This window comes from Pelophylax lessonae (assembly GCF_965119305.1).
Source record: "Pelophylax lessonae genome assembly, chromosome: 10".
NCBI lineage: Eukaryota > Metazoa > Chordata > Amphibia > Anura > Ranidae > Pelophylax > Pelophylax lessonae.
Genome location: NC_138777.1, coordinates 18,565,604 through 18,590,380, shown reverse-complemented (window position 1 = coordinate 18,590,380; position 24,777 = coordinate 18,565,604). Strand labels below are relative to the sequence as shown.

General features: G+C 45.1%; 1 protein-coding gene across 1 annotated transcript in view; it reads left to right on the top strand.

Moving 5' to 3' along the window:
- The window catches only part of UEVLD (UEV and lactate/malate dehyrogenase domains), a 47,619-nt gene extending 23,396 nt beyond the window's left edge, over nt 1–24,223 (top strand). The window contains exons 5-12 of the mRNA XM_082269990.1: nt 3,471–3,606; nt 7,791–7,891; nt 10,017–10,125; nt 10,231–10,401; nt 11,926–12,099; nt 14,318–14,408; nt 17,626–17,749; nt 23,911–24,223. Of these exons, the coding sequence (XP_082126116.1) occupies nt 3,471–3,606; nt 7,791–7,891; nt 10,017–10,125; nt 10,231–10,401; nt 11,926–12,099; nt 14,318–14,408; nt 17,626–17,749; nt 23,911–24,078 (1,074 nt within the window). The 3' untranslated portion in view covers nt 24,079–24,223. The remainder of the gene's footprint in view (nt 1–3,470; nt 3,607–7,790; nt 7,892–10,016; nt 10,126–10,230; nt 10,402–11,925; nt 12,100–14,317; nt 14,409–17,625; nt 17,750–23,910) is intronic.
- The last annotated feature ends 554 nt before the right edge of the window (nt 24,224–24,777 follow it).

Here is a 24,777-nt window from a genome sequence, read left to right as displayed (position 1 = left end):
AGGGGATCCAGAATGGCGATCTTTGTCAATAAGGGATGATGCTGATTGCAGGGGATCCAGAATGGAGATCTTTGTCAATAAGGGATGATGCTGATTGCAGGGGATCCAGAATGGCGATCTTTGTCAATAAGGGATGATGCTGATTGCAGGGGATCCAGAATGGCGATCTTTGTTGATAAGGGATGATGCTGATTGCATTGATTCAGAATGGCGATCTTTGTTGATAAGGGATGATGCTGATTGCAGGGGATCCAGAATGGTGATCTATGTCAATAAGGGATGATGCTGATTTCAGGGGATCCAGAATGGGGGTCTTTGTTGATAAGGGATGATGCTGATTGCAGGTGATCCAGAATGGCGATCTTTGTTAAGGGATGATGCTGATTGCAGGGGATCCAGAATGGCAATCTTTGTCAATAAGGGATGATGCTGATTGCAGGGGATCCAGAATGGAGATCTTTGTCGATCAAGGATGATGCTGATTGCAGGGGATCCAGAATGGTGATCTATGTCAATAAGGGATGATGCTGATTGCAGGGGATCCAGAATTGGGGTCTTTGTTGATAAGGGATGATGCTGATTGCATGGGATCCAGAATGGCGATCTTTGTTAAGGGATGATGCTGATTGCAGGGGTTCCAGAATGGCGATCTTTGTTGATCAGGGATGATGCTGATTGCAGGGGATCCAGAATGGAGATCTTTGTCGATCAGGGATGATGCTGATTGCAGGGGATCCAGAATGGTGATCTATGTCAATAAGGGATGATGCTGATTGCAGGGGATCCAGAATAGTGATCTTTGTTGATAAGGGATGGTGCTGATTGCAGGGATCCAGAATGGAGATCTTTGTCAATAAGGGATGATGCTGATTGCAGGGGATCCAGAATGGCGATCTTTGTCAATAAGGGATGATGCTGATTGCAGGGGATCCAGAATGGCGATCTTTGTCAATAAGGGATGATGCTGATTGCAGGGGATCCAGAATGGCGATCTTTGTCAATAAGGGATGATGCTGATTGCACAGTATCTAGAATGGAGATCTTTGTCAATAAGGGATGATGCTGATTGCAGGGGATCCAGAATGGCGATCTTTGTTGATAAGGGATGATGCTGATTGCATTGATTCAGAATGGCGATCTTTGTTGATAAGGGATGATGCTGATTGCATGGGGATCCAGAATGGTGATCTATGTCAATAAGGGATGATGCTGATTTCAGGGGATCCAGAATGGGGGTCTTTGTTGATAAGGGATGATGCTGATTGCAGGGGATCCAGAATGGCGATCTTTGTTAAGGGATGATGCTGATTGCAGGGGATCCAGAATGGCAATCTTTGTCAATAAGGGATGATGCTGATTGCAGGGGATCCAGAATGGAGATCTTTGTCGATCAGGGATGATGCTGATTGCAGGGGATCCAGAATGGTGATCTATGTCAATAAGGGATGATGCTGATTGCAGGGGATCCAGAATTGGGGTCTTTGTTGATAAGGGATGATGCTGATTGCATGGGATCCAGAATGGCGATCTTTGTTAAGGGATGATGATGATTGCAGGGGTTCCAGAATGGCGATCTTTGTTGATCAGGGATGATGCTGATTGCAGGGGATCCAGAATGGAGATCTTTGTCGATCAGGGATGATGCTGATTGCAGGGGATCCAGAATGGTGATCTATGTCAATAAGGGATGATGCTGATTGCAGGGGATCCAGAATGGAGATCTTTGTCGATCAGGGATGATGCTGATTGCAGGGGATCCAGAATGGTGATCTATGTCAATAAGGGATGGTGCTGATTGCAGGGATCCAGAATGGAGATCTTTGTCGATCAGGGATGATGCTGATTGCAGGGGATCCAGAATAGTGATCTTTGTTGATAAGGGATGGTGCTGATTGCAGGGGATCCAGAATGGGGGTCTTTGTTGATAAGAGATGATGCTGATTGCAGGGGATCCAGAATGGCGATCTTTGTTAAGGGATAATGCTGATTGCAGGGGATCCAGAATGGCAATCTTTGTCAATAAGGGATGATGCTGATTGCAGGGGATCCAGAATGGCGATCTTTGTTGATAAGGGATGGTGCTGATTGCAGGGATCCAGAATGGAGATCTTTGTCGATAAGGGAAGATGCTGATTGCAGGGGATCCAGAATAGTGATCTTTGTTGATAAGGGATGGTGCTGATTGCAGGGATCCAGAATGGAGATCTTTGTCGATCAGGGATGATACTGATTGCAGGGGATCCAGAATGGCGATCTTTGTTAAGGGATGATGCTGATTGCAGGGGATCCAGAATGGCAATCTTTGTCAATAAGGGATGATGCTGATTGCAGGGGATCCAGAATAGTGATCTTTGTTGATAAGGGATGGTGCTGATTGCAGGGATCCAGAATGGAGATCTTTGTCGATCAGGGATGATGCTGATTGCAGGGGATCAAGAATGGCGATCTTTGTTGATAAGGGATGATACTGATTGCAGGGGATCCAGAATGGCGATCTTTGTTGATAAGGAATGCTGCTGATTGCAGGGATCCAGAATGGCGATCTTTGTCGATAAGGGATGGTGCTGATTGCAGGGATCCAGAATGGAGATCTTTGTCGATCAGGGATGATGCTGATTGCAGGAGATCCAGAATGGCGATCTTTGTTGATAAGGGATGATACTGATTGCAGGGGATCCAGAATGGCGATCTTTGTCGATAAGGGATGATGCTGATTGCAGGGGATCCAGAATGGCGATCTTTGTCAATAAGGGATGATGCTGATTGCAAGGGATCCAGAATAGTGATCTTTGTTGATAAGGGATGGTGCTGATTGCAGGGGATCCAGAATGGCGATCTTTGTTAAGGGATGATGCTGATTGCAGGGGATCCAGAATGGAGATCTTTGTCGATCAGGGATGATGCTGATTGCAGGGGATCCAGAATGGAGATCTTGGTCGATCAGGGATGATGCTGAATGCAGGGGATCCAGAATGGGGGATCTATTTCAATAAGGGATGATGGTGATTGCACGGTATCTAGAATGGCGATCTTTGCAGAGAATCCAGAATGGGGCCTTTTGTGGCTAAAGGATGACGCTGGCTGCAGGGATTCTCTAATGGGGGGCTCTTTTTAAAGGGATTGTGCTGATTGCAGTGGATCCAAAATGGGGACCTTTTGTAGAGGGGATGATGCTTATTGCAGAGGACCCAGAATGGGGACCTTTGTTGATAAGGGATGGTGCTGATTGCAGTAAATCCAGAATGCGGGATCTATTTCAATAAGGGATGATGCTGATTGCAGGGGGTCCAGAATGGAGGATCTATTTTTATAAGGGACGATGCTGATTGCAGGGAATGAGATTTCTGCCTTCACTATGTGCTCCTATGAGGTCATTATCCCCTAGTAGTGACCATACGGCCCCCTATACGGCCCCCTATACGGCCACATTGACAGATCGATATTTGATGAGCACTTTTTTGTCTTTTCAGCCCAACTCCACAATCCTTGGACTGATAAAAGAGATGGTGAAGAAGTTTGAGGAGGAACTCCCGCTGTACTCCCTCACAGCTTCTGACGCCGACAGACAGAGGGAGCTGCTGTCCTACATCTCTCAGGTCACCGATGGTAAGAGAGACCTCCACCCCATGAATGGGAAACCTCAGTGCAGGCCAACTCCAGACAAAACATCTTATCTTGTATGAAATAAAGTAGGGAAGGGTTAGAGCTACAGTCAGGTTTTTATTGTGAATCCTTTTGGAAGTGGATTGGAGGAATTCTAGACAAAAGGTAGGCACCAATAATATGTTTAATAGCTGCATATAAAAGAGCACATTTTTCCTTTTAAAGTTCAGGCCCACTTTTAGGCTCCCCCTTCAGTCTGGCACAGTTGTATCGGCTCTTCTCCTGGACTGAAATGGCTTACTCTGATTTCCCTGCACACTGTGAGCTTCTCATAATGTGCATTAGAAGCTGCAGCAAGTCGGGTATCCTTTTTATTTTTTGGCATCATCTAGCTCAATGGTCCTCGGGGGCCCACCAACAAGCGAGATTTTAAGTATTACCTTGGGGAGATGCAGACTAGAATACTGCAATCACTGAGCAGCAAATGAGATCACCTGTGATGTAATTTAATTATCTTGCAAACCTGGCCTGTTAGTGGGCCCTGAGGACCGGAGTTGAGGACCACTGCTCTAGCCCTTTCCTGTCCAGCCTGACGGTCCCTGGCCCACCCCTTTCACCCTTGACCCGTCCCTTTCATCCTTGACCCGTCCCTTTCATCCTTGACCCGTCCCTTTCATCCTTGACCCGTCCCTTTCATCCTTGACCCGTCCCTTTCATCCTTGACCCGCCCCTTTCATCCCTGGCCCGCCCCTTTCATCCCTGGCCCGCCCCTTTCATCCCTGGCCCGCCCCTTTCATCCCTGGCCCGCCCCTTTCATCCATTGGATTTCGGTTCTTTCAATCATGGAGGCTCCGCATCACATGCGGGCATTACCATAGCTTCCTGTATACAGCACCCTTCTGGTCCCTCCTAGCAGCCATCACCTACCTGTACTAACCACTTGCCGACCAGCGGCGTACCGCTATGTTGCTGAACTGCAAGGGTAATATCTCAGCCATTGCTGCAGTGATGGCTAAACATTTTTTTTTTTCTTTCCATCAGGCAATTTTGAAGTTGGTAAAAATAAGGCTAAAGAGCCGCTGGATTACTTTTTTTTAGGCGGCAGAAGGAGCACCTGCCGTCTCCTTTACCGGGCTCTCCCATGTGATTCGGGAGTCCAGCAGGGATGCGATCGGGGCATCTGGTTCCTGAGACATAGTGAGAGGAGTGGATTTTGTTCCTCCAAACTGTGTGACATCAGAAACCGGAAGCGACAAGGATTTCGTCACTTCCACTCTGTTTCATGCAAACAAGCTGTTACTGACTTGTGAAAGCATCAGATCAAACCAATCTCGGTTTGATCTGATGCTATGAAGGCCAGAGGAGAGATCTGAGGTCTAATAGACCCCAGATCTCTCCATAAAGAGAACCTGCCACTGCACATGCTATCATAAAGGAATGTTGGTGTTCATCCCTTGTGATAGCAATACAAGTAATCCAAAAAGGTAATCCCAGCAGGGATGCGACTGGCGGCATCCGGTTCCTGAGACAAAGTGAGAGGAAAAGATTTTGTTCCTCCAAACTGTGTGACATCAGAAACCGGAAGCGACAAGGATTTTGTCACTTCCACTGTTTCATGCAAACAAGCTGTTACCGACTTGTGAAAGCATCAGATCAAACCAATCTCGGTTTGATCTGATGCTATGAAGGCCAGAGGAGAGATCTGAGGTCTAATAGACCCCAGATCTCTCCATAAAGAGCACCTGCTACTGCACGTGCTACCACAAAGGATTGTTGGTGTTCATCCCTTGTGATAGCAATACAAGTAATCCAAAAAGGTAATCCCAGCAGGGATGCGACCGGCGGCATCCGGTTCCTGAGACATAGTGAGAGGAATGGTTGTTGTTCCTCCAAACTGTGTGACATTAGAAACCGGAAGCGACAAAGATTTCGTCACTTCCGCTCTCTGTTTCATTTAAACAAGCTGTTACTGACTTGTGAAAGCATCGGATCAAACAAATCTCAGTATGATCTGATGCTGTGAAGGCCAGAGGAGAGATCTGAGGTCTAATAGACCCCCAATCTCTCCATAAAGAGGACCTGCCACTGCACATGCTATCATAATGGAATGTTGGTGTTCATCCCTTGTGATAGCAGTACAAGAAATCCAAAAAAGTTATCCCAGCAAGGATGCGACCGGCGGCATCCGGTTCCTGAGACATAGTGAGAGGAATGGTTGTTGTTCCTCCAAACTGTGTGACATCAGAAACCGGAAGCGACAAAGATTTCGTCACTTCCGCTCTCGGTTTCATGTAAACAAGCTGTTACTGACTTGTGAAAGCATCGGATCAAACCAATCTCGGTTTGATCTGATGCTATGAAGGCCAGAGGAGAGATCTGAGGTCTAATAGACCCCAGATCTCTCCATAAAGAGCACCTGTCACTGCACATGCTACCACAAAGAAATGTTGGTGTTCATCCCTTGTGATAGCAATACAGGTAATCCAAAAAAAAGTTAGTGTAAAAAAAAATTAAAATAATATAAATAATAATAAAAAAAAATTAAAGCACCCCCGTCCCACTGTGCACTCACATGAAGGCGAATGCACGCGTCTATCCACACGCATATGTAAACCGCAATCACACCACACATGAGGTATCACTGCTAATGTTTTAGGGAAATAAATAATTCTAGCACCAGACCTCCTGAGTACCTCTAAACTGGTAACCTGTAAAGGCTTATAAAATGTTGCCTATGGAGATTTTATGGTAGCGTAGTTTGGCGCTACGCGGGTGCACGGTTTTAAAGAGTGACAGGTTAGGTATCTATTTACGCGGTGTAACATCATCTTTTATAATTTACCAAACAATTGGGTATTCTATTATGTTTTAGTGCAATAAAATTCACTAAAGTGTATTTTTTTTTTTTTTTTTTTAATAGTGTTTTTTCTTATGTACTCACAGTAATTTGGCATAGTGAATATGCTCACTGATTATAGTTTGTCCATATTGGGCCTGTATGGGTATATAGGAAGATATGGGAGCATGATATGGGAAAGGTAGAACCAGAGAGGTAACCAGAAGTTGTTCCCTCTGGTTCTTCCCCCCTAAATTATTATGAATAGCATACACATTTTTCCGGTTTGACTCTTGTTTTGTTGTTTTCTTTTTTTCCCCACCAACATAGGAAGATGTGGGTTGTTGGGGTGAGGACCAGGGACTAGGCGGAGAGGCCAGGTAGACCCGGGCCTAGACCATAATGTATATAGGATAAATCTCACGCTAAAAAAACAGAACAGACTGCTGCACTTTTCGAATTCCTGAATACCGGAAAAAGAGCAAAAAAGAAAAAAAAACAAAAAAACAGCGCAATCTTTTTCACGCGGTTTTTCCTTTTTAGACCCTACCTAGACCATAGTTGCAGGAAAGGGTATTTAAGTTTTGAAGGAGGTTTCCCCCGCCTCCCACTTGTCTCTTGCCTACTTTTTATTTGGGGGGCGGGGAGGAGAGAGAATGTGATATTTATGGATGTAAGGATACGCTCTTAGGAAATATACCATGTATTATATATTTATTACGTTTTCATATATATATATATATATATATATATTAGTGGCATATATTTCTATTTTTATGTATAAAATATATATATAGTGGCGTATATTGGATTTCTTATTGTTTTTTCTTTTGCTTACTTTAGGAATACTACCTGTGTTTTTGATTGCCTTGTATTGTTGTTATGTCCTTTTTTTAATTGAATAAAAAGAATTTAATGCACAAAAAAAAAAAAAAATTGTGTTTGTCCCACAGGACATAAAATATTGCAACACCCACCATTTTATTCTCTCGGGCTTCTGCTTAAAAAAAAAAAAAAAGTGTCAGAATTGAACTGGTTAAGTCTAGTAAAGGTAATATTGGGAGACAATCGCATGTTTGTGCATTACCACCCAACCTTCGTAAACACCCCAGGACAATCTTTTGGGGTGATTATCTTGGGGCAGTAATTTGGGAGTCTTAATTGCAGTTTTCTGGATGATTGCTGTTGTACTGCTTTGAGTTTAAATAAGCGCAGTGTACATGTTCAGCATGGTAAGATACTGCGATCACTTTTGTTTCTGTAGAACAGCCAGAGCAAAAAAAAAAAAAAGGAACTGGCCCAATGCTTTATTATTTGCATCTGATGCATTTTTTTTTTTTTTTTGTTTCAGGTGTATCGAACATAGATGTGAGTTTACCAAGCAGGGGAAAGGTTACGGTAATCGGAGGTGGAGATTTGGCTCTGGCCTGTTTATTGGCCATCTCTGCAAAGGTAAATATAAATAATAGTGTCCAAACCATCTAAGGTTGATGTCACATGACTTGCTAGGTGGGCACTCAGCAGGGGGGAGGAGCCAGGAGCATGGGTGGAGGGGACCCAAGAAGAAGAGGATCGGGGCTGCTATGTTTAAAACATTGCACAGAGCAGGTAAGTATAACATGTTTGTTTTTTAGTTTAAAAAAAAAAAACCTTTTGCAATCACTGTAAGCTGGTGTGGGCGAAAAGAGATTTTTAATGAAGGGATTGTGACAAACTCACTCAGGACAGGGGCTTTTGGAGGGGCCTGCAGGCTATTGCCTATTACTAATAAAGGACTGCTCCACACAGACTCATAGCAGAAGCTTAAATCATCAGCTCTTCCATACATTGTTAATTGTGCTAATTAACTCTGCTATTGTCTACTGTGGGGATGTGTTTACACTTATAATAATGTGTATAGTACTTCAAAGTAGGAGACAGACAGTCTGCTACTGGGGTCTCCTGCTATTGTCTGTTTAATAAGGTGTTCTGTGTTTATACTTAACCACTTTACCACTAGAGCATTTTGCTGTCTTACGTCTGGGCCACTTTTTGCGATTCGGCACTGTGCGATTTTAACTGACAATTGCGCGTTCATGCGACGCCGTACCCAAACGAAATTTACGGCCTTTTTTTCCCCACAAACAGAGCTTTCTTTTGGTGGTATTTGATCACCTGTGCGATTTTTACTTTTTGCGCTATAAACAAAAAAAGAGCGTTTATTTTGAAAAAATAACAATATTTTTAACATTTTTTTATATGAAATTCCCCCCAAAAAAGATGTAAAAATCAATTTTTTTTTTAATTTTTGTCCAATTTGTTTTCTGCTACCCATGTTTGGTAAAAAAATCGCAATAAGCGTATTTTGATTGGTTTGCGCAAAAGTTATTGCGTTTACTAACAAAAGGGAAAGATTTATGTCATTTTTGGTGTTTTTTTTTTAACGAGTAATGGCGGCGATCTGCGATTTTTTTTTTTTTTTTTTTTGCGGGACTGCGACATTGCGGCGGACAGATCGGACCCTTGACTGACATTTTTGACACTTTTGGGGGTACCAGTGACATTACTGCAGTAATCAGTGCTATAAATATGCACTGTTACTGTAAAAATGACACTGGCAGGGAAGGGGTTAATTTTATTGGAGAGGGAGGGGTTAATGTATGCCTGGTGATTACTAACGTGTGTGGGGGGAGGTGACTGTGTGAGACAGGGACAGATCGGATGCCCAGCTATGCTGAACACTCCGATCTGTCACTCCCTGTCACCGAGGAGATCCGCCCACTCTGTTTACACAGGCGGGCGGATCTCCAAACTGGATTCCCCGACGATCGGGGCAGAGCAGCGGCGATCGCCGCTGCTCCTCCCCTGGCCCGACTCCCGCTGTGAATGAAAACAGCGGGAGCGCGCCTCCGGCGGCGCGCAAGCGCCGCCTACAGGGGGAGGAGTCTGGCGACGTAGGTCTACGTCGTCAGACCTACAAGAGCCACTTTGCCGCAGTAGTACTACGGTACTCAGCGGTAAAGTGGTTAAGCTAATGTGTAATGCACTTTGTTTTAGCCTTGTTGCAGTGCTGAGTTAATTAGCATGTTAATTATAACATTGTCTGGGTCTGGATTTCCATTCACCTATTGTTTGTGTCCAGATGGCTAGGTATTTAGCTCAGGTTAATTATGTTTCTGTGTACAAATTATCTGCATATGATAATGTAATCAGGCTCACCTGACCTGGTGTGGCATATATTGTGTGTGAGTCTGTTCAATAAATGTCCCAGATCTTATACAAGCTAAGTTGTCAGCTAGACTTGCATATTGCAGCGATAATATCTGATATCTATGTTTAAGACTGAAGAAAGTGGTATTCTGACGGAAGCACACCAGCACATTGTGGGTTGCGGTTCCGTTACAGGGATTATTTTATATATTTGTCACATTTTATTGTGTTATATTTTATATCTTCATCCCTTGCTTTTCATTGTGTTCTGCATCCACTTTGGAAAATGAATGCATACCCCATATAGAGTTCTCTAGTTTTTCTGTTACTCTGCAGTCTGGGAATTAATAATAATAATAATAGTGATGACATCTTGTGCTTTGCCCAGAGGGCTGCGGACAAGCTGGTACTTCTTGACGTCAGTGATGGCGGATTGAAAGGGGGAGGTGCCATGGACCTAGACATATTCTGCATCCCGAACGTGCAAGTCAGCAGAGGTAAATATCGGAGCTGGAAGTCTGCTCGGGTTTGTTGTCCAATTACAAAAAAAAAAAGCTTTTGGTTGTCAAGAGATCCTAAACTTTTTTTATTGCATTTTTCAGATTTGTCTACGGCAGCTGGCTCTAAGGTGGTTATCATGACAGTGAATGCATGGAGCAACGCTCAGTCATATTTGGAGGTTCTTCAGAGTAACGTGGAGCTGTTACGTGGTATAGTGCCAGCTGTGGCCTATCACTGTCCAGACAGTGTGTTGGTCATCGCCTCTCAGCCAGGTAAGGGCTGAATGGGGTAGAGCAGGGGTTCCCAACCCCAGGGCCGTGGACTGGTGCCGGTCCATGGCCTGGTAATGACCGGGCCGCACAGCAGGAGGTGAGCGATGGCCGCCGTGGGAACAGGGCTATCACAGACCTCAGTCGCCCCTCACCTCCTGCTTTGCAGCCATGCCGGTTTGTCCTCTCCTGGTTACCCTGCCCACCGGACCATGTTATCCTATCAAGGCAGGGGGGCGGGAGGTGCTGCAGATTAGAATGGAGAGCTTCTCCTGCCCCCTGTTTTGCTGATAGGATGCCATTGTCGGGCAGGAGAGGACACACGGACTTGATCACAGCCTCTGCCCTGACAAAGCTAGGAGTCCGAGGCAGTGGAGGCAGAGACTAGCGATGTGTGCTGTTAGAGAGAAAAGGGGGGGGGTGCATACTGGATTGCTTTTCCAAGCAGCGGGAGGGGTCATTCCCATCATTCTCTGTCTCTGAGACACCATCAATCAGAAACTATCCGCCAGCAATAAACCTACCCCTATCACCAATCAGGAACTGTCTGCCACCAATAAACCCACCCCCATCACCAATCAGAAACTGTCTGCCACCAATAAACCCACCCCCATCACCAATCAGAAACTGTCTGCCACCAATAAACCCACCCCCATCACCAATCAGAAACTGTCTGCCACCAATAAACCCACCCCCATCACCAATCAGAAACTGTCTCGCAGATATAAGCCCACCCTCATCACCAATCAGATACTTTCCACCAGCAATAAGCCTATCCCAGTCACCAATCAGAAACCTTCCAACAGCAACAAACGCATCTCCATCATCAATCAGAAAATTTCCACCAGCAATAAACCCATCCCCATCATCAATCAGAAACTTTCTGTCTGCAATAAACCCAACCCAATCGCCAATCAGAAACTTTCCGCCAGAAATAAACCCACCCCCATCATCAATCAGAAACTGTCTGCCAGATATAAATCCTCCCCCATCACCAATCAAAAACTTTCCAACAGCAAGAAATCCACCCCCATCACCAATCGGAAACCGTCTGCCAGAAATAAACCCACCCCCATCATCAATCAGAAATAGTTTGCAAGCAATAAACCTACCCCCATCACCAATCAGAAACTGCCAGATATAAACCAACCCCCATCACCAATCAGAAACTGCCAGATATAAACCAACCCCCATCACCAATCAGAAACTGCCAGATATAAACCAACCCCCATCACCAATCAGAAACTGCCAGATATAAACCAACCCCCATCACCAATCAGAAACTGCCAGATATAAACCAACCCCCATCACCAATCAGAAACTGCCAGATATAAACCCACCCCCATCATTAATCAGAAACTGTCGGCCAGCAACAAACTCATCCCCATCATCAATCAGAAACTGCCAGATATAAACCAACCCCCATCACCAATCAGAAACTTTCTATCGCTTGTAGGGGGAGTTTTTGCAATTTTTTACTTTCCATCTGCTAAGTAATTTTTACTTTTTTTTATGTCTGGTTTCTAGTGGAGATCATGACCTATGTGGCCTGGAAAATGAGCGGCTTGCCTCATCGACAGGTCCTAGGGATTGGATGTAATTTGGATTCGGCTCGGTTCCAACACATCATCCGCACTGTGACCAATTCCCAGGAGGAGGGGCAGGCTGGTTGGATCATCGGAGAGCAGGGCGAGAACAAAGGTAAGCTGGGAACCTCCATGGTCACAATTGTTCCTTATTGGCTTGTTGTGTAATTATTAGAGGAATCTATGATGTACTTCTGGTGAGTTTATGTTTTATGTACTGAGGTCCTCCATTTGTATCCTGGCCAGGACCCTATCTGCATGGAGGTTCCTTCATGTGTTACCTCCTCCCCCCCCCCCCCCCCCACTATAAAGACACGATGGTAGGATAATTGGCCCCTGTGTAAATTTGCCCTATTGGATGCATGCAGGCTTGTGAGATGAGTGACTTTTTTCGGCTTGTAGGTTCTCCATATGTGGAGTCAACTAGGGGGTGCATAATGGAGCTGTTCTTCTGCCCAGGGGCCTCAGTGTACTCTTCATAGCAATATACAAAGGACAGTCACTCAACCGAGTAGCTAAGCTGGGTGGTGGTTACACTCAGGGCCGTCTTTAACACAGGGCAAAAGGGGAAGCTGCCCTGGGCCCACTCATTGTTGTAGGCCCCAAAGCAGCTGCCCCTTGAGCCACCTTTGAATATTTGATAAGTGGATTGGGGAGGGCCCAAGAAAATATTTGCCCAGGGTCCAATCAATATTAAAGACAGCCCTGGTTACACTATAGGTGGATCATGCACTGCCCTACATCTCACCAGGTGCACATTCTTCTTACGCGCCTCCAATTCAGAACCCCAAATTACTTTTTTCCAAACTCTTTCATATGTGTATGTGGAGCATCAAATGTCTCATTAAGCCCCGTACACACGTACCGATTGTCGGCCGTAAATATTCGGCCGATTGTAGGCTTGTTAGTATGATGCTTCCGACAGCGCATTTTCGGCTGAACAGAATCTGTTGTGCAGGCATTAAAATTTTTGTTGGCCAACACCAGAACGGCCGATTGTTTGCCAGTCAGTACAGATTTCGGCCGACAAACAGCCGATTAGCAAGACTGGGCATGCTCAGAAAAGAAAAAACACAGGGAAAGTCAACCATCACATGACATCACTTCTGCAGTCGGCTGTTGTTGGCCGACAAAATTCATGTGCAGTCTTTTGCAGTTTTCAGCCGACAGGACAGCCCTGGACAAAAGACGGCTGATCGTTCGGCCGACGATCGCTACGTGTGTACGGGGCTTTACTAGAACAGACCTGAAGTTCAGGAACCATCGCCCGGGGAGCAGCAGTGGATGAAATAAGTTGTTTAAGACCGGAAGGATTTGCCCCCTTAATGACCAGGCCCTATTTTGCGATTCGGCACTGCGTTATTTTAACGGACAATTGCGCGGTCGTGCGACGCTGTACCCAAATAAAATTTACGTCCTTTTTGTCCCACAAATAGAGCTTTCTTTTGGTGGTATTTGATCACCTGTGCGATTTTTATTTTGTGCACTATAAACAAAAAAAGAGCAACAATTCTGAAAAAAAAAAAACATTTTTCACATTCTGCTATAACATTCCCCAAAAAAAAAAAAAATGTAAAAATTAACATTTTTTAACATTTTAGGCCAATTTGTTTTCTGCTACATATTTTTGGTAAAAAAAAATAGCTATAAGCGTATTTTGATTGCTTTGCGCAAAAGTTATCTACGGGAAAGATTTATGTCATTTTTTATAGGTTTTTTTTAATTTTTTACTAGTAATGGCGGCGATCTGTGATTCTTTGCGGGACTGCGACATTGCGGCGGACAGATCGGACCCCTAACTGACATTTTTGACACTTTTGGGGGGACCAGTGACCATTACTACAGTAATCAGTGCTAAAAATATGCACTGTTACTATAAAAATTACACTGGCAGGGAAGGGGTTAACATAGTAAGTGATCAAGGGGTTAAATGTGTACCTAGGGGCGTGTTTTTAACTGTATGGGGGAGGGGCTTGTGAAATGATCACAGAGACTTGTGATCCTATATAGAGGGATCACAGGGGCCCTGTGATCATTCCAGAGAGAAGAACGGCCGGCTGTGTTTACAACAGCTGACTGTTCTTCTCTCTCAGCGGGGAGCGATCGTGGGTGTCAGGCGGCAATCGGAGCCGCCTGCCCTGTGCATCGGAGTTCCCGTTGACGAGTGGGGGCGGGAGAGCGGCGGCGGCGGCGCGCGCTTCTCCCCTAGCTTCAGGTGCGTGACCGACGTAGGAGGGCCGCCCTGCCGCAGGATAACTGCGGCGAGCGGTCAGGAAGCGGTTAAAGAAACAGCAAACCCCATCATCTGAATTTATGGCAACAATCTCTTTCAGTGGCTGCATGGAGTGACGAAGATTCTGCAAACAATCTCAAATCCCCTACAAAATTATATCCCAAGATCTTTCAAGAGCAGCTGGCAAACAGGTAAATTGCCTAAAGTGGTCCTGAACTAAAAAAAAAATAAATAAAGGGTAACTCCACTTTTGTGTGTAAAAAAAAAAAAATAGCAAATTTTAAATGGGCTCAAATCGCACCAAAGACTTGTCTTGCATGCACCAATTTTGGAACTTCCCTGCAATAGGATCACATGGTCATTCTTGTACCATGCCATTGGGCACACGCAAACGCACTGCATTTGCGACCTGCTTTTGGGATGTCATTAAGATTGCAATGACACCCGCTGCAGATCTCAAGGGCAGTACGACTGAAATGCAGTGCGGGAAATGCGCATAGATTGCGGGGTTTCCCGTACCGCATTTGCGTGAACCTAGGATTAATCAAAAGGCAATTAGCTAGCCTCCAGTTTAAAAAAGGAGGCCCTCTTCTTTCCATTACTTGTTTCCTTTAACCACTTCAGCCCCGGAAGGTTTACCCCCCTTAATGACCAGGACATTTTTTGTGATTCGGCACTACGTTGCTTTAACTAACAATTGCGCGGTCCTGCGATACTGTGCCCAAATACAATTGATGTCCTTTTTTCCCACAAATAGAGCTTTCTTTTGGTGATATTTGATCATCTCTGTGAATTTTAGATTTTACACTATAAACAAAAAAAAGAGCGACAATTCTGAAAAAAAAAAATATATATATATATATATATATACTGTATATGTATGTATATGTATGTGTGTGTATATATATATATATATATATATATATATATATATATATATATATATATATATATATATATATATATATATATATATATATATATATATATATATATATATATATATATATTTTTTTTTTTTTTTTTTTTTTTTAACTTTCTGCTATAAAACATTCCCAATAAAAAAAAAAAATGTAAAATCAAATTTTTTTTATCAGTTTAGGCCAATTTGAATTCTACTACATATTTTTGGTAAAAAAAAAATCCCAAAAAGCGTATTTTAGTTTTGGTTTTGGTTTGCGCAAAAGTTATAGCATTTACAAACTACGGGATAGATTTTTGGACTTTATTTTTTTTTTGTTGTTTTTATTAGTAATGGCGGCGATCGGCGATTTTTAGCGTGACTGTGACATTGCAGCGGACAAATCTGACACTAAGCGACACTTTTTTGAGGACCAGTGACACCAATACAGTGATCAGTGCTAAATAATATGCACCTTTACTGTATAAATGACACTGGCAGGGAAGAGGTTAATGCTGGGGGTGATCAAGGGGTTAAGTGTGCTCCTAAATTGTGCTTAGTAACTGGGGGGGGGGCTCTGTGACAGGTACACAGAGATCGGTGTTTCAGTTTAGCGGAGACACACCAACTCACTGTGCCTGTCTGACAGGAGAACCACCTGCTTTGTTTACATAGGCAGGCGGCTCTCCTGTCAGTTTCCCTGAAGATCGCGAGAGGCTGGCAGTGATCGCGCCCGCTGTCTGGCTCCCGCTGTGTCTAATCACAGCGGGAGCGTGGCTCCGGCAGCGCGCGGTCCACCGAGACCACTTGCACATAATCACGTAGATCTATGTGATTGTGCGCAGCCCTGCCATTGTTAATCTGCGTGGGGTGGTCAGCAAGTGGTTAAACATAAAAGATGATCTCCAGCACTGTTTGGCATGAAAGCAAACCCTTTTGGCACAGTGCTGGAATATTACCTAATAGAAATCCATCATAATAAATGCAGAGTGTAAATGTCTATTTAAAGCTGTAGTATACTCCGCTTTTTTAGTTTTTACCTACAGGTAAGCCTATAATAAGACTTACCTGTAGGTAAAATTAAAGCGGAGTTCCACCCAAAAGTGGAACTTCCGCTTTAGGGAGTCCTGACCCCCCGACATGCCACATTTGGCATGTCATTTTTTGGGGGGGGGAGCGGGTACCTAGTTTTGACAGGTACCCGCTCCCACTTCCGCTCGGAGCGCCGCGGCGCCCTGAGCGGAAGTTCTCCTCTCCCCCTCCCTCCTTGCAATCTTCTGGGACACGTCAGAGGTCCCAGAAGATTGCCGGCCAATCACGGCGCGCAGCGCGACTCGCGCATGCGCAGTGGGTACCCGGCTGTGAAGCCGCAAACTGTAACAGCCGGGTGCCCACAGCAGTGATGCCGGCGCCGAGGGAGAGGATCGAGGCTTCCGGCGGCCGCATCGCTGGACCGTTGGACAGGTGAGTAAATGGCTGGAACTCCGTTTTAATATCTCCTAAACCTGCACGGTTTAGGAGATATTCACCATGCATACAGCCGCTGACACCAGCGCATATCTTGCCGGACCTTCAGAGCTCCTTGCTGGCTCCTTGCAGGAAGGTGAACTCCCACACGCATGCGCAGGAGTGATGTCCTCGTGGCTCCGGCCACTCACAGCTCTGAAGCCGCTGAACCCGGAAGAGACGCCGAGGGAAGATGTCCGCTCCCTCAGCGGTGTCTGGGTGACTGTGTGGGGGCTTCGTCTAAGGTAAGCATTTCATAATGTGCTAGTATGCGATGCATTCTAGCACATTATGCCATTGTCCTGCAGGGGTTTTTTTTGGGGGGGCGATACAACCGCTTTAAAGCAAAGCTCCACCCAAAAGGGGAAGCTCCGCTTGTTCTCACCCTCCCTCCCTCTACTGCCACATATGGCACTTTTTGGGGGAGGAGCAAGTATCTGGTTTTGACAGGTACCCGCTCTCCGTTCTGGGTAAGATTGCCGCAGAGATCTACAAGCCTTTCCGGCCCCTCCCCCTTACCCCCATTGCCTTCTGGGACACACACAGGTCCCAGAAGAGGGCAGGGACCATTCAGAAAGCGCAGTAGTCTGAAGGCTTCACTGCTGGTTTCCCTTACTTATAATGCCGGCGCTTGCACCCAAAGCCTGCTGATGAATCGACTCGGGGGGGGGGGGGGGGGGGGCGACATTGTGGGATCCCTGGACAGGTAAGTGTCCAAATATTAAAAGTCAGCAGCTACAGTATTTGAAGCTGCTGACTTTTTTTTTTTTTACAGACTGGAGCTCCTCTTTAAATATTGCTTAATCTAAACCTCTTTACAGCTATGTCCGAACTACGGCCCTCCAGCTGTTCAGGAACTACAACTCCCATCATGCCTAGTTATATCTGTGAATGTCAGAGATTTACAATGCCTCATGGAAATTGTAGTTCCTGAACAGCTGGAGGGCCGTAGTTTGGTTACCCCCTGCTTGAAATGTATCGTTTTGTTTTTTTATCCTTAGGACCTTGGAAGTCATGAAAGGAAAAGGTCAAAGGTCGTGGTCGATTGGCTTGTCCATAGCCGAACTCACGGACACCATTGTTCAAAACAAAAGGAAGACCCATTCAGTATCATCGTTTTCCAAGGTAATGAGTCCATCGTCTTAATATTCTGATTTAAAGCTGCTAGATGAGATATGACCTCATAAACAGGTTTAGGAGCAGTGTGGCTGATTTTATTGCAATGCGTGAAAAGCAGCAAGGTATTACTTTCCAATCATTGGTCAGATTTTTTTCTTTTGACTGCTGGAGCCTACAGAGAACCAATTTGTCCTTTTAAACAATGTCTGTCCAACTATCCTCATCTGCCCAAGCTAGATGTTGACTAAGCCTAAAGCTGGATACACACTATCCAACTTTTGTGGTTAGATTTCCTTCAGATTTACCTTTTCTATGTAGTACAAGGGCCGGCCTGATTGCATACAAATTGAAAATGTTTAGGTTTGACCTCATATTATATGGTTTTGGTAAATCTAAAGGAAAAAGTCTTCAGAAAATCTTATAGTGTGTATGGCCCATTACTCAGTGGCCTGGTGTCCTCTTGCCAGATGTAAGCCACAAACCTTTCTCATTGGCCCAGGTTCCCCTGACTAGATGTGAGTATACAAGCCTTTCTCACTAGTCTATTATCCCCTGGTGTAGATGTGGGCCTACGGGCCTTTTTCATTGGCCTAGTGTGCCCTACAAGCCTAAAAGCCTTTCTCAATGTCCCGGTGTCCCCTGGCGTAGATAAGGCATTCAAGCCTTTCTTATTGTCCTAGTGTCCACTGGTCTAAATGCTTACTGGCCCAGTATTCCATGGCCTTGTTAAAGGCCTACAACCTCATTGGCCTAGTGCTCCCTGGCCAGCTGTAAGCCTACAAGCATTTCTAATTGGTCTAGGTTTGCATTACAAGATGCAAGTCTACAAGCTTGTCTTACTGGTCTAGTGTCCCCTGGTGTAGATGTGGGCCTACAAGCTTTTCTCATTGGCCTAGTGCCCCCTTAGGCATTCAAGCCTTTCTTATTGTCCTAGTGTCCACTGGTCTAAATGCTTGCTAGCCCAGTATTCCATGGCCTTGTTAAAGGCCTACAACCTCATTGGCCTAGTGCTCCCTGGCCAGCTGTAAGCCTACAGGCATTTCTCATTGGCCTAGGTTCGCATTACAAGATGCAAGTCTACAAGCTTGTCTTACTGATCTAGTGTCCCCTGGTGTAGATGTGGGCCTACAAGCTTTTCTCATTGGCCTAGTGCCCCCTTAGGCATTCAAGCCTTTCTTATTGTCCTAGTGTCCACTGGTCTAAATGCTTGCTAGCCCAGTATTCCATGGCCTTGTTAAAGGCCTACAACCTCATTGGCCTAGTGCTCCCTGACCAGCTGTAAGCCTACAAGCATTTCTCATTGGCCTAGGTTCCAATTACAAGATGCAAGTCTACAAGCTTGTCTTATTGGTCTAGTGTCTCCTGGTGTAGATGTGGGCCTACAAGCTTTTCTCATTGGCCTAGTGTCCCCTGGCCAGCTGTAAGCCTACAAACATTGCTTATTGACCTAGGTTCCCATTACAAGATGCAAGTCTACAAGCTTGTCTTACTGGTCTAGTGTCTCCTGGTGTAGATGTGGGCCTACAAGCTTTTCTCATTGGCCTAGTGTCCCCTGGCCAGATGGAAGCTTAAAAGCCTTTTTCACTGTCCTAGTGTCCCCTGACCTAGATAAGGAATCCAGGCCTTTTTTGTCCTATTGTCCACTGGCCTAAATTCTTACTGACCCAGTGTCCCCTGGCCTTGATAAAGGCCTACAAGGCTTCTTCACTGTCCTAGTGGTCTAGAAACCAATTTCAGCATTGTTTATTGCTCTAGTGTCAGCTTGCTTGGGGGAGGACCTACAAGCCTTTCTGAAGGGGTTAGTGTCCCTTGATCAAGATACAAGCCTTGCTCATTCTCCTTGTGTGCCCCAGTTTACAGGCTCTTCCCATTGGCCTAGTGTCCCCTGGCCAGATGCAAGCCTAAAAGCCTTTCTTACTGTCCTAGTGCCTCCTCGCCTAGATAAGGCATTCAAGCCTTTCTTATTGTCCTAGGATCCACTGGTCTAAATGCTTACTGGCCCAATGTCCCCTGCCCCTGATAAAGGCCTACAGACCTTCTTCATTGACCTAGTGGTCTAGAAACAGATCTCAGCATTGTTTATTGGTCTAGTGACCGCTTGCTTGAGTGAGGACCTTTCTGAAGGGGTTAGTGTCCCTTGATCAAGATACAAGCCTTTCTCGTTCTCCTTGTGTGCCCCAGCTTACAGGCTCTTCCCATTGGCCTAGTGTCCCCTGGCCAGATGCAAGCCTAAAAGCCTTTCTTACTGTCCTAGTGTCCTCTCACATTCAAGCCTTTCTTTTTGTCCTATGGTCCACTGGTCTAAATGCTTACTGGTCCAATTTCCCCTGCCCCTGATAAAGGCCAAGAGGGCTTCTTCATTGCCCTAGTGGTCTAGAAACAGATCTCAGCATTGTTTATTGGTCTAGTGTCCGCTTGCTTGGGTGAGGACCTTTCTGAAGGGGTTAGTGTCCCCTGATCCAGATATAGGCGTACAAACCTTTCTCATCCTCCTGATGTTCCCCAGCTTACAGGCAATTCCCATTTGGCCTAGTGCTTTCTTGGCTTGAAGGCCTTTGTCATTGACCCAGTATCCCCTGGCCTATAAACAGATCTATGAGCATTTCTCATTGACATAGTGTAAACTGGCATAGATGAGGACCTTTTTAAGACTTTCTGAATGGGCTAGTGTTCCCATACCCAGAGACAGAACTACTGGCCTTTCTAATTGTCCTAGTGTCCCACAGCCTACTGGTCTTTCTAATTGTCCTAGTGTCCCACAGCCTACTGGCCTTTCTAATTGTCCTAGTGTCCCACAGCCTACTGGCCTTTCTAATTGTCCTAGTGTCCCACTGCCTACTGGCCTTTCTAATTGTCCTAGTGTCCCACTGCCTACTGGCCTTTCTAATTGTCCTAGTGTCCCACTGCCTACTGGCCTTTCTAATTGGTCTTGTGCACCCTGGCATACATACAACTCGGTGAGCATTTGTCTTATCTCCAGTGTCCCCTGGCCTAGGTGAGGACCAAACCATTTTATTTTGTTGTCCTGGTGCCTCCAGGCTTAGATTCAGGTCTCAAAACCGAATTCATTACAGTAATGTTCCTTGGCCTAAATGTCAGTGGTTGTAAACTCATACACACTTTTTTTTTTTTTTTTTTTCCGACCTGAAAGAGAAACACATAATGAGCCTGTATGCATCGCATACTAGCTCATTATGCAATACTTACCTTAAACGAGCCCCCGCCGTGCAGTCCGCTTACCTCTATGATGGGCGACATGTCCAGTCGCCCGTCTTCCGTGATCGCGGCATCCGGCCATCTGATTGGCCGGAGCCGCGGTGACGTCACTCCCGTGCACGCGCGCGGGAGCCAATGGTCACGGCACGGAGTTCTGAAGGAACGGCACCAGCGTTGGTGTAGGGGGACATCTTCGCTGGTTTCCGGCCCCGAGGACTTCTTTTGTGAGTGTCAAGGAGATCCGCGAAATGTTTCTTTCTCTATTGTTCATTGACGGAAGGCAGTCCTCTGATCCATATCAGTAGGGTTATACTGCCCCCTACAGGAGTAGGACACTAGGCAGAAAAAAGTTCTGGCTATACCTATGGGCAGTCCCGGAGGGTACACCCTCTCTCTTCCTGCATAGGATGTCAGTTTTAATCTGCCTAGTCAGGAGTAAGGACCTCGTTCCCTCCTGGGATCTTTTGTTCTGGCATAAAAGTGTTTTTTTTATGTAAATAGTTTTTATTAGCTAGCCTTTTTCTCTAGATTTTTTTCCTGTGAGATCTACAAGCAACTATGCCGTATCTGGGTGACGGGCTGGATAATCTAGATCCAGTGGTTACCCCAGCTGGTTTTTCAGGTTTTTTTTAGGTCCTGAGTCTCCTTGTGCGGATTTAATTACTGCAAAGGTTCAGGTGATGTCTGAACTACCTAAAGTCCCCCCTATCCCTGTCCAGGCAATTGAATTACCGAAGTCTGATTTTTGATTCTGAAATAAAGGTACATAAGAGATCTGATGTGTTTTTAGAGCCGGTTCACACTACCACGACCAAAAAGTCGCCCCGTGACTTGAAGAGACTTGTTTAGAGACTTGTTTAGAGACTTGTTTAGAGACTTGTTTAGAGACTTGTTTAGAGACTTGTTTAGAGACTTGTTTAGAGACTTGTTTAGAGACTTGTTTAGAGACTTGTTTAGAGACTTGTTTAGAGACTTGTTTAGAGACTTGTTTAGAGACTTGTTTAGAGACTTGGAAGAGACTTGGAAGAGACTTGGAAGAGACTTGTGCACTACTTTGAAGAGACAGGCGACTTTGTCTGTGGGGAATGCCAAGGCTAATCTCTTTCTTCTTTCTGGAAAGTCTGATAACAAGTCGTGTCAATTAAGATAAGGAGGCGACTCCCATTGAAGTATATGGGACAGTCGGATCACAGGTCGCCTCAAAGTAGTACAGGACCCTTTTCTGAAGTCGGAGCGACTTCAGTAGTGCCGATTAAGACGGCACTGATTGATTAACATTGCTTTTGTTATGTCAAGCGACCTGGGGCTACACAAGTCGCCTCACAAGTAGTGCTAGTGTGAATGGGCTCTTAATGTGTTCCTTTAATTTTATTTAGTGTATATATATACAACGAACATGGAAATACAATTATTTTAGTAAATATGAACTGATAAATATATATACAAAAAATAACCGCGCTAAACACACTGTAAGAATATGACAAACAATACTCAACCTGTGCTAAAACAGTGAAAAAATATTGAATGCAATAAAGCTGCAGCTGTAGTGGGAATACACCAAATAACAAATATAAAGAATATTTTTTTTATAAACTGATAAATACCTTTTACCATCAGCAGTATAAAGCAGTCTTGTGACTTCTATCAGTGTCTGGTTAAAGCTTGTAGGAGGAGTTTTCATTCTGCTCTGACTGCCCTATGAGGCTGCAGGACCCCCGACCCTCTGCCTGGACAGTGCTGATTGGCCCTGTGTTGATCACATGCACCCTCTCTAGCAATACACACCAAGCTGAGCATGTGCAGAGTGCCCCCAAGGCTCTGTACAAGTGATCGACCGATATAGTTTTTTCATTACCGATACCGATATTTAGGTCATCGCGTAACGGTATCGGACGATATGGGCCGATATATTCGTACATTTAAAAAAAATGTATTTTTTTTTATTCGACAGGTACTCTTGTGGATTGATCAGGGGGTCTAAAAGACCCCAATCCCCTCCTCTGCACTTAAAAGCATTCAAAACGCCAAGTTTGGCTGTTTTGAATGCTGTCATTTTTTTTTAATCTGGCACCGAGTACCCGGAAGTGATGTCATCACTTCCGGGTTTTTACATGGAGACCCAATCAGAGCTGAATGCGGCTTTGATCAGGTCTTTGGCGGCCATGCAGGCTGGTTGCCCGGGTCTCCCGTCCCACCGGGGGAGCCGCGGAAGGCGGTGGGAGGGGCTTCCCCTCCCGCTCCTTGTAATGACAGCCGAGTGGCTTCTCAGCCGCGTCGGTTATCATTACAAGACAAACGACGGTCGGCTATGGACGCCGGTACCGGGGTGATGCCTCTAGCTGCAGGAATTACTCTGGTACATGCATTTTCCCGAAATATCGACAATATCGGTAACCTCAGGGGCCGATTCCGATATATCGGGGAAAGTGCATATTGGCCCTCGATATATCAGCTTTGCCGATAATCGATCGATCCCTACTCTGTACTATCAGCAGATGGATTGGGGAAAGTAAAAGAAGGGAGGATCAGAGAAGACCGGATCAAACAGCCTTTTTACACAATGCTCAGGATTAACCCCTTAGGTTCCATAGTGAGTATGACAAGCATGTACAGACTGATTTTACTGTTTAGTAACACTAACTTTCAGGCGATTTAACCTAAAGAGGTTTTCCAAAATTGAATATTTGATAGATTTGATCAGGGGTCTTCATACTATGGCCCTCCAGTTGTTCAGGAACTACAATTCCCATCATGCCTAGTCATGTCTGTGAATGTCAGAGTTTTACAATGCCTCATGGGATGTGTAGTTCCGCAACAGCTGGAGGGCCGTAGTTTGAGGATCCCTGGATTTGATCATGCTGCAGATTCTGGAATATTGTTCCGGATAGATCTGTAGTAATATTTTATTCTGCTGGTTCTAATTGTTTTGTTTCTCTTTGTGACCAATCCAGGGTTTCTACAACATACAGGAGGAAGTATTTTTAAGCCTGCCGTGTGTACTGGGAAGCACTGGGGTGTATGGGAACCCCCAGACCCTTCAACAGAGCGATGCAATGACAGCGGCCCTCCAGAAAAGTGCCTCCTCCATACACAATCTTCAGCAACAGCTGAAACTCTAACTTTATGGAGCTGGACTCCTCTATCTTCTCTACTATGCAATGACATTGGGTGGGGGAGCGTCTCTGCAGTGCAGAGCATCACTCTCCTACAATGAAGGGATTATTGCAGGGTTACTGAAAGAAAGCTTTTGTAGTTTGTATGTGGGGAAAAAAAGTATGGTCAAGATGGCATTTTTGCATAGATTTTGACCATTGGCGGTCTGTTTTGTCCATAGCAACTAAAAAATGTCTGCCTCATCTTTTCGCAACTGATTGGCTACAACAAAAACAGATCATTCATCCCTCAGTGACATTGGTAAATGAGGCCCAATATATCTCCATACATTCAATGTTGTTTGACAGCTGCTGTCTCTTCTATTTTCTATACACTAATAAAGTTCTGTCATGGCTGTTTTGCACTTTCTAAAATGAAACTCCTAAGGCCCGTTAGCGTCGTCTGAATAATGTGCATTAAATGTGTTGGTGTTTTATGCAGTGCCAAGTACTCTGAACTGCACCCCAATGCACTTTGTGATAAACTTGCGCTGCCCTGCCAAAAAAAAAAAAATGATGTATGCGCCATTCTTTACCAGCACATTGCAGATTGGTGGATCTCCACACACCGAGCAGCAATGCGTGTTCTGTCAAATGGGGAGCCATTTACAATGAATGGCACTGGGGGAGATTTACCAATACTGGTGCACACAGAATTTGGGGCAG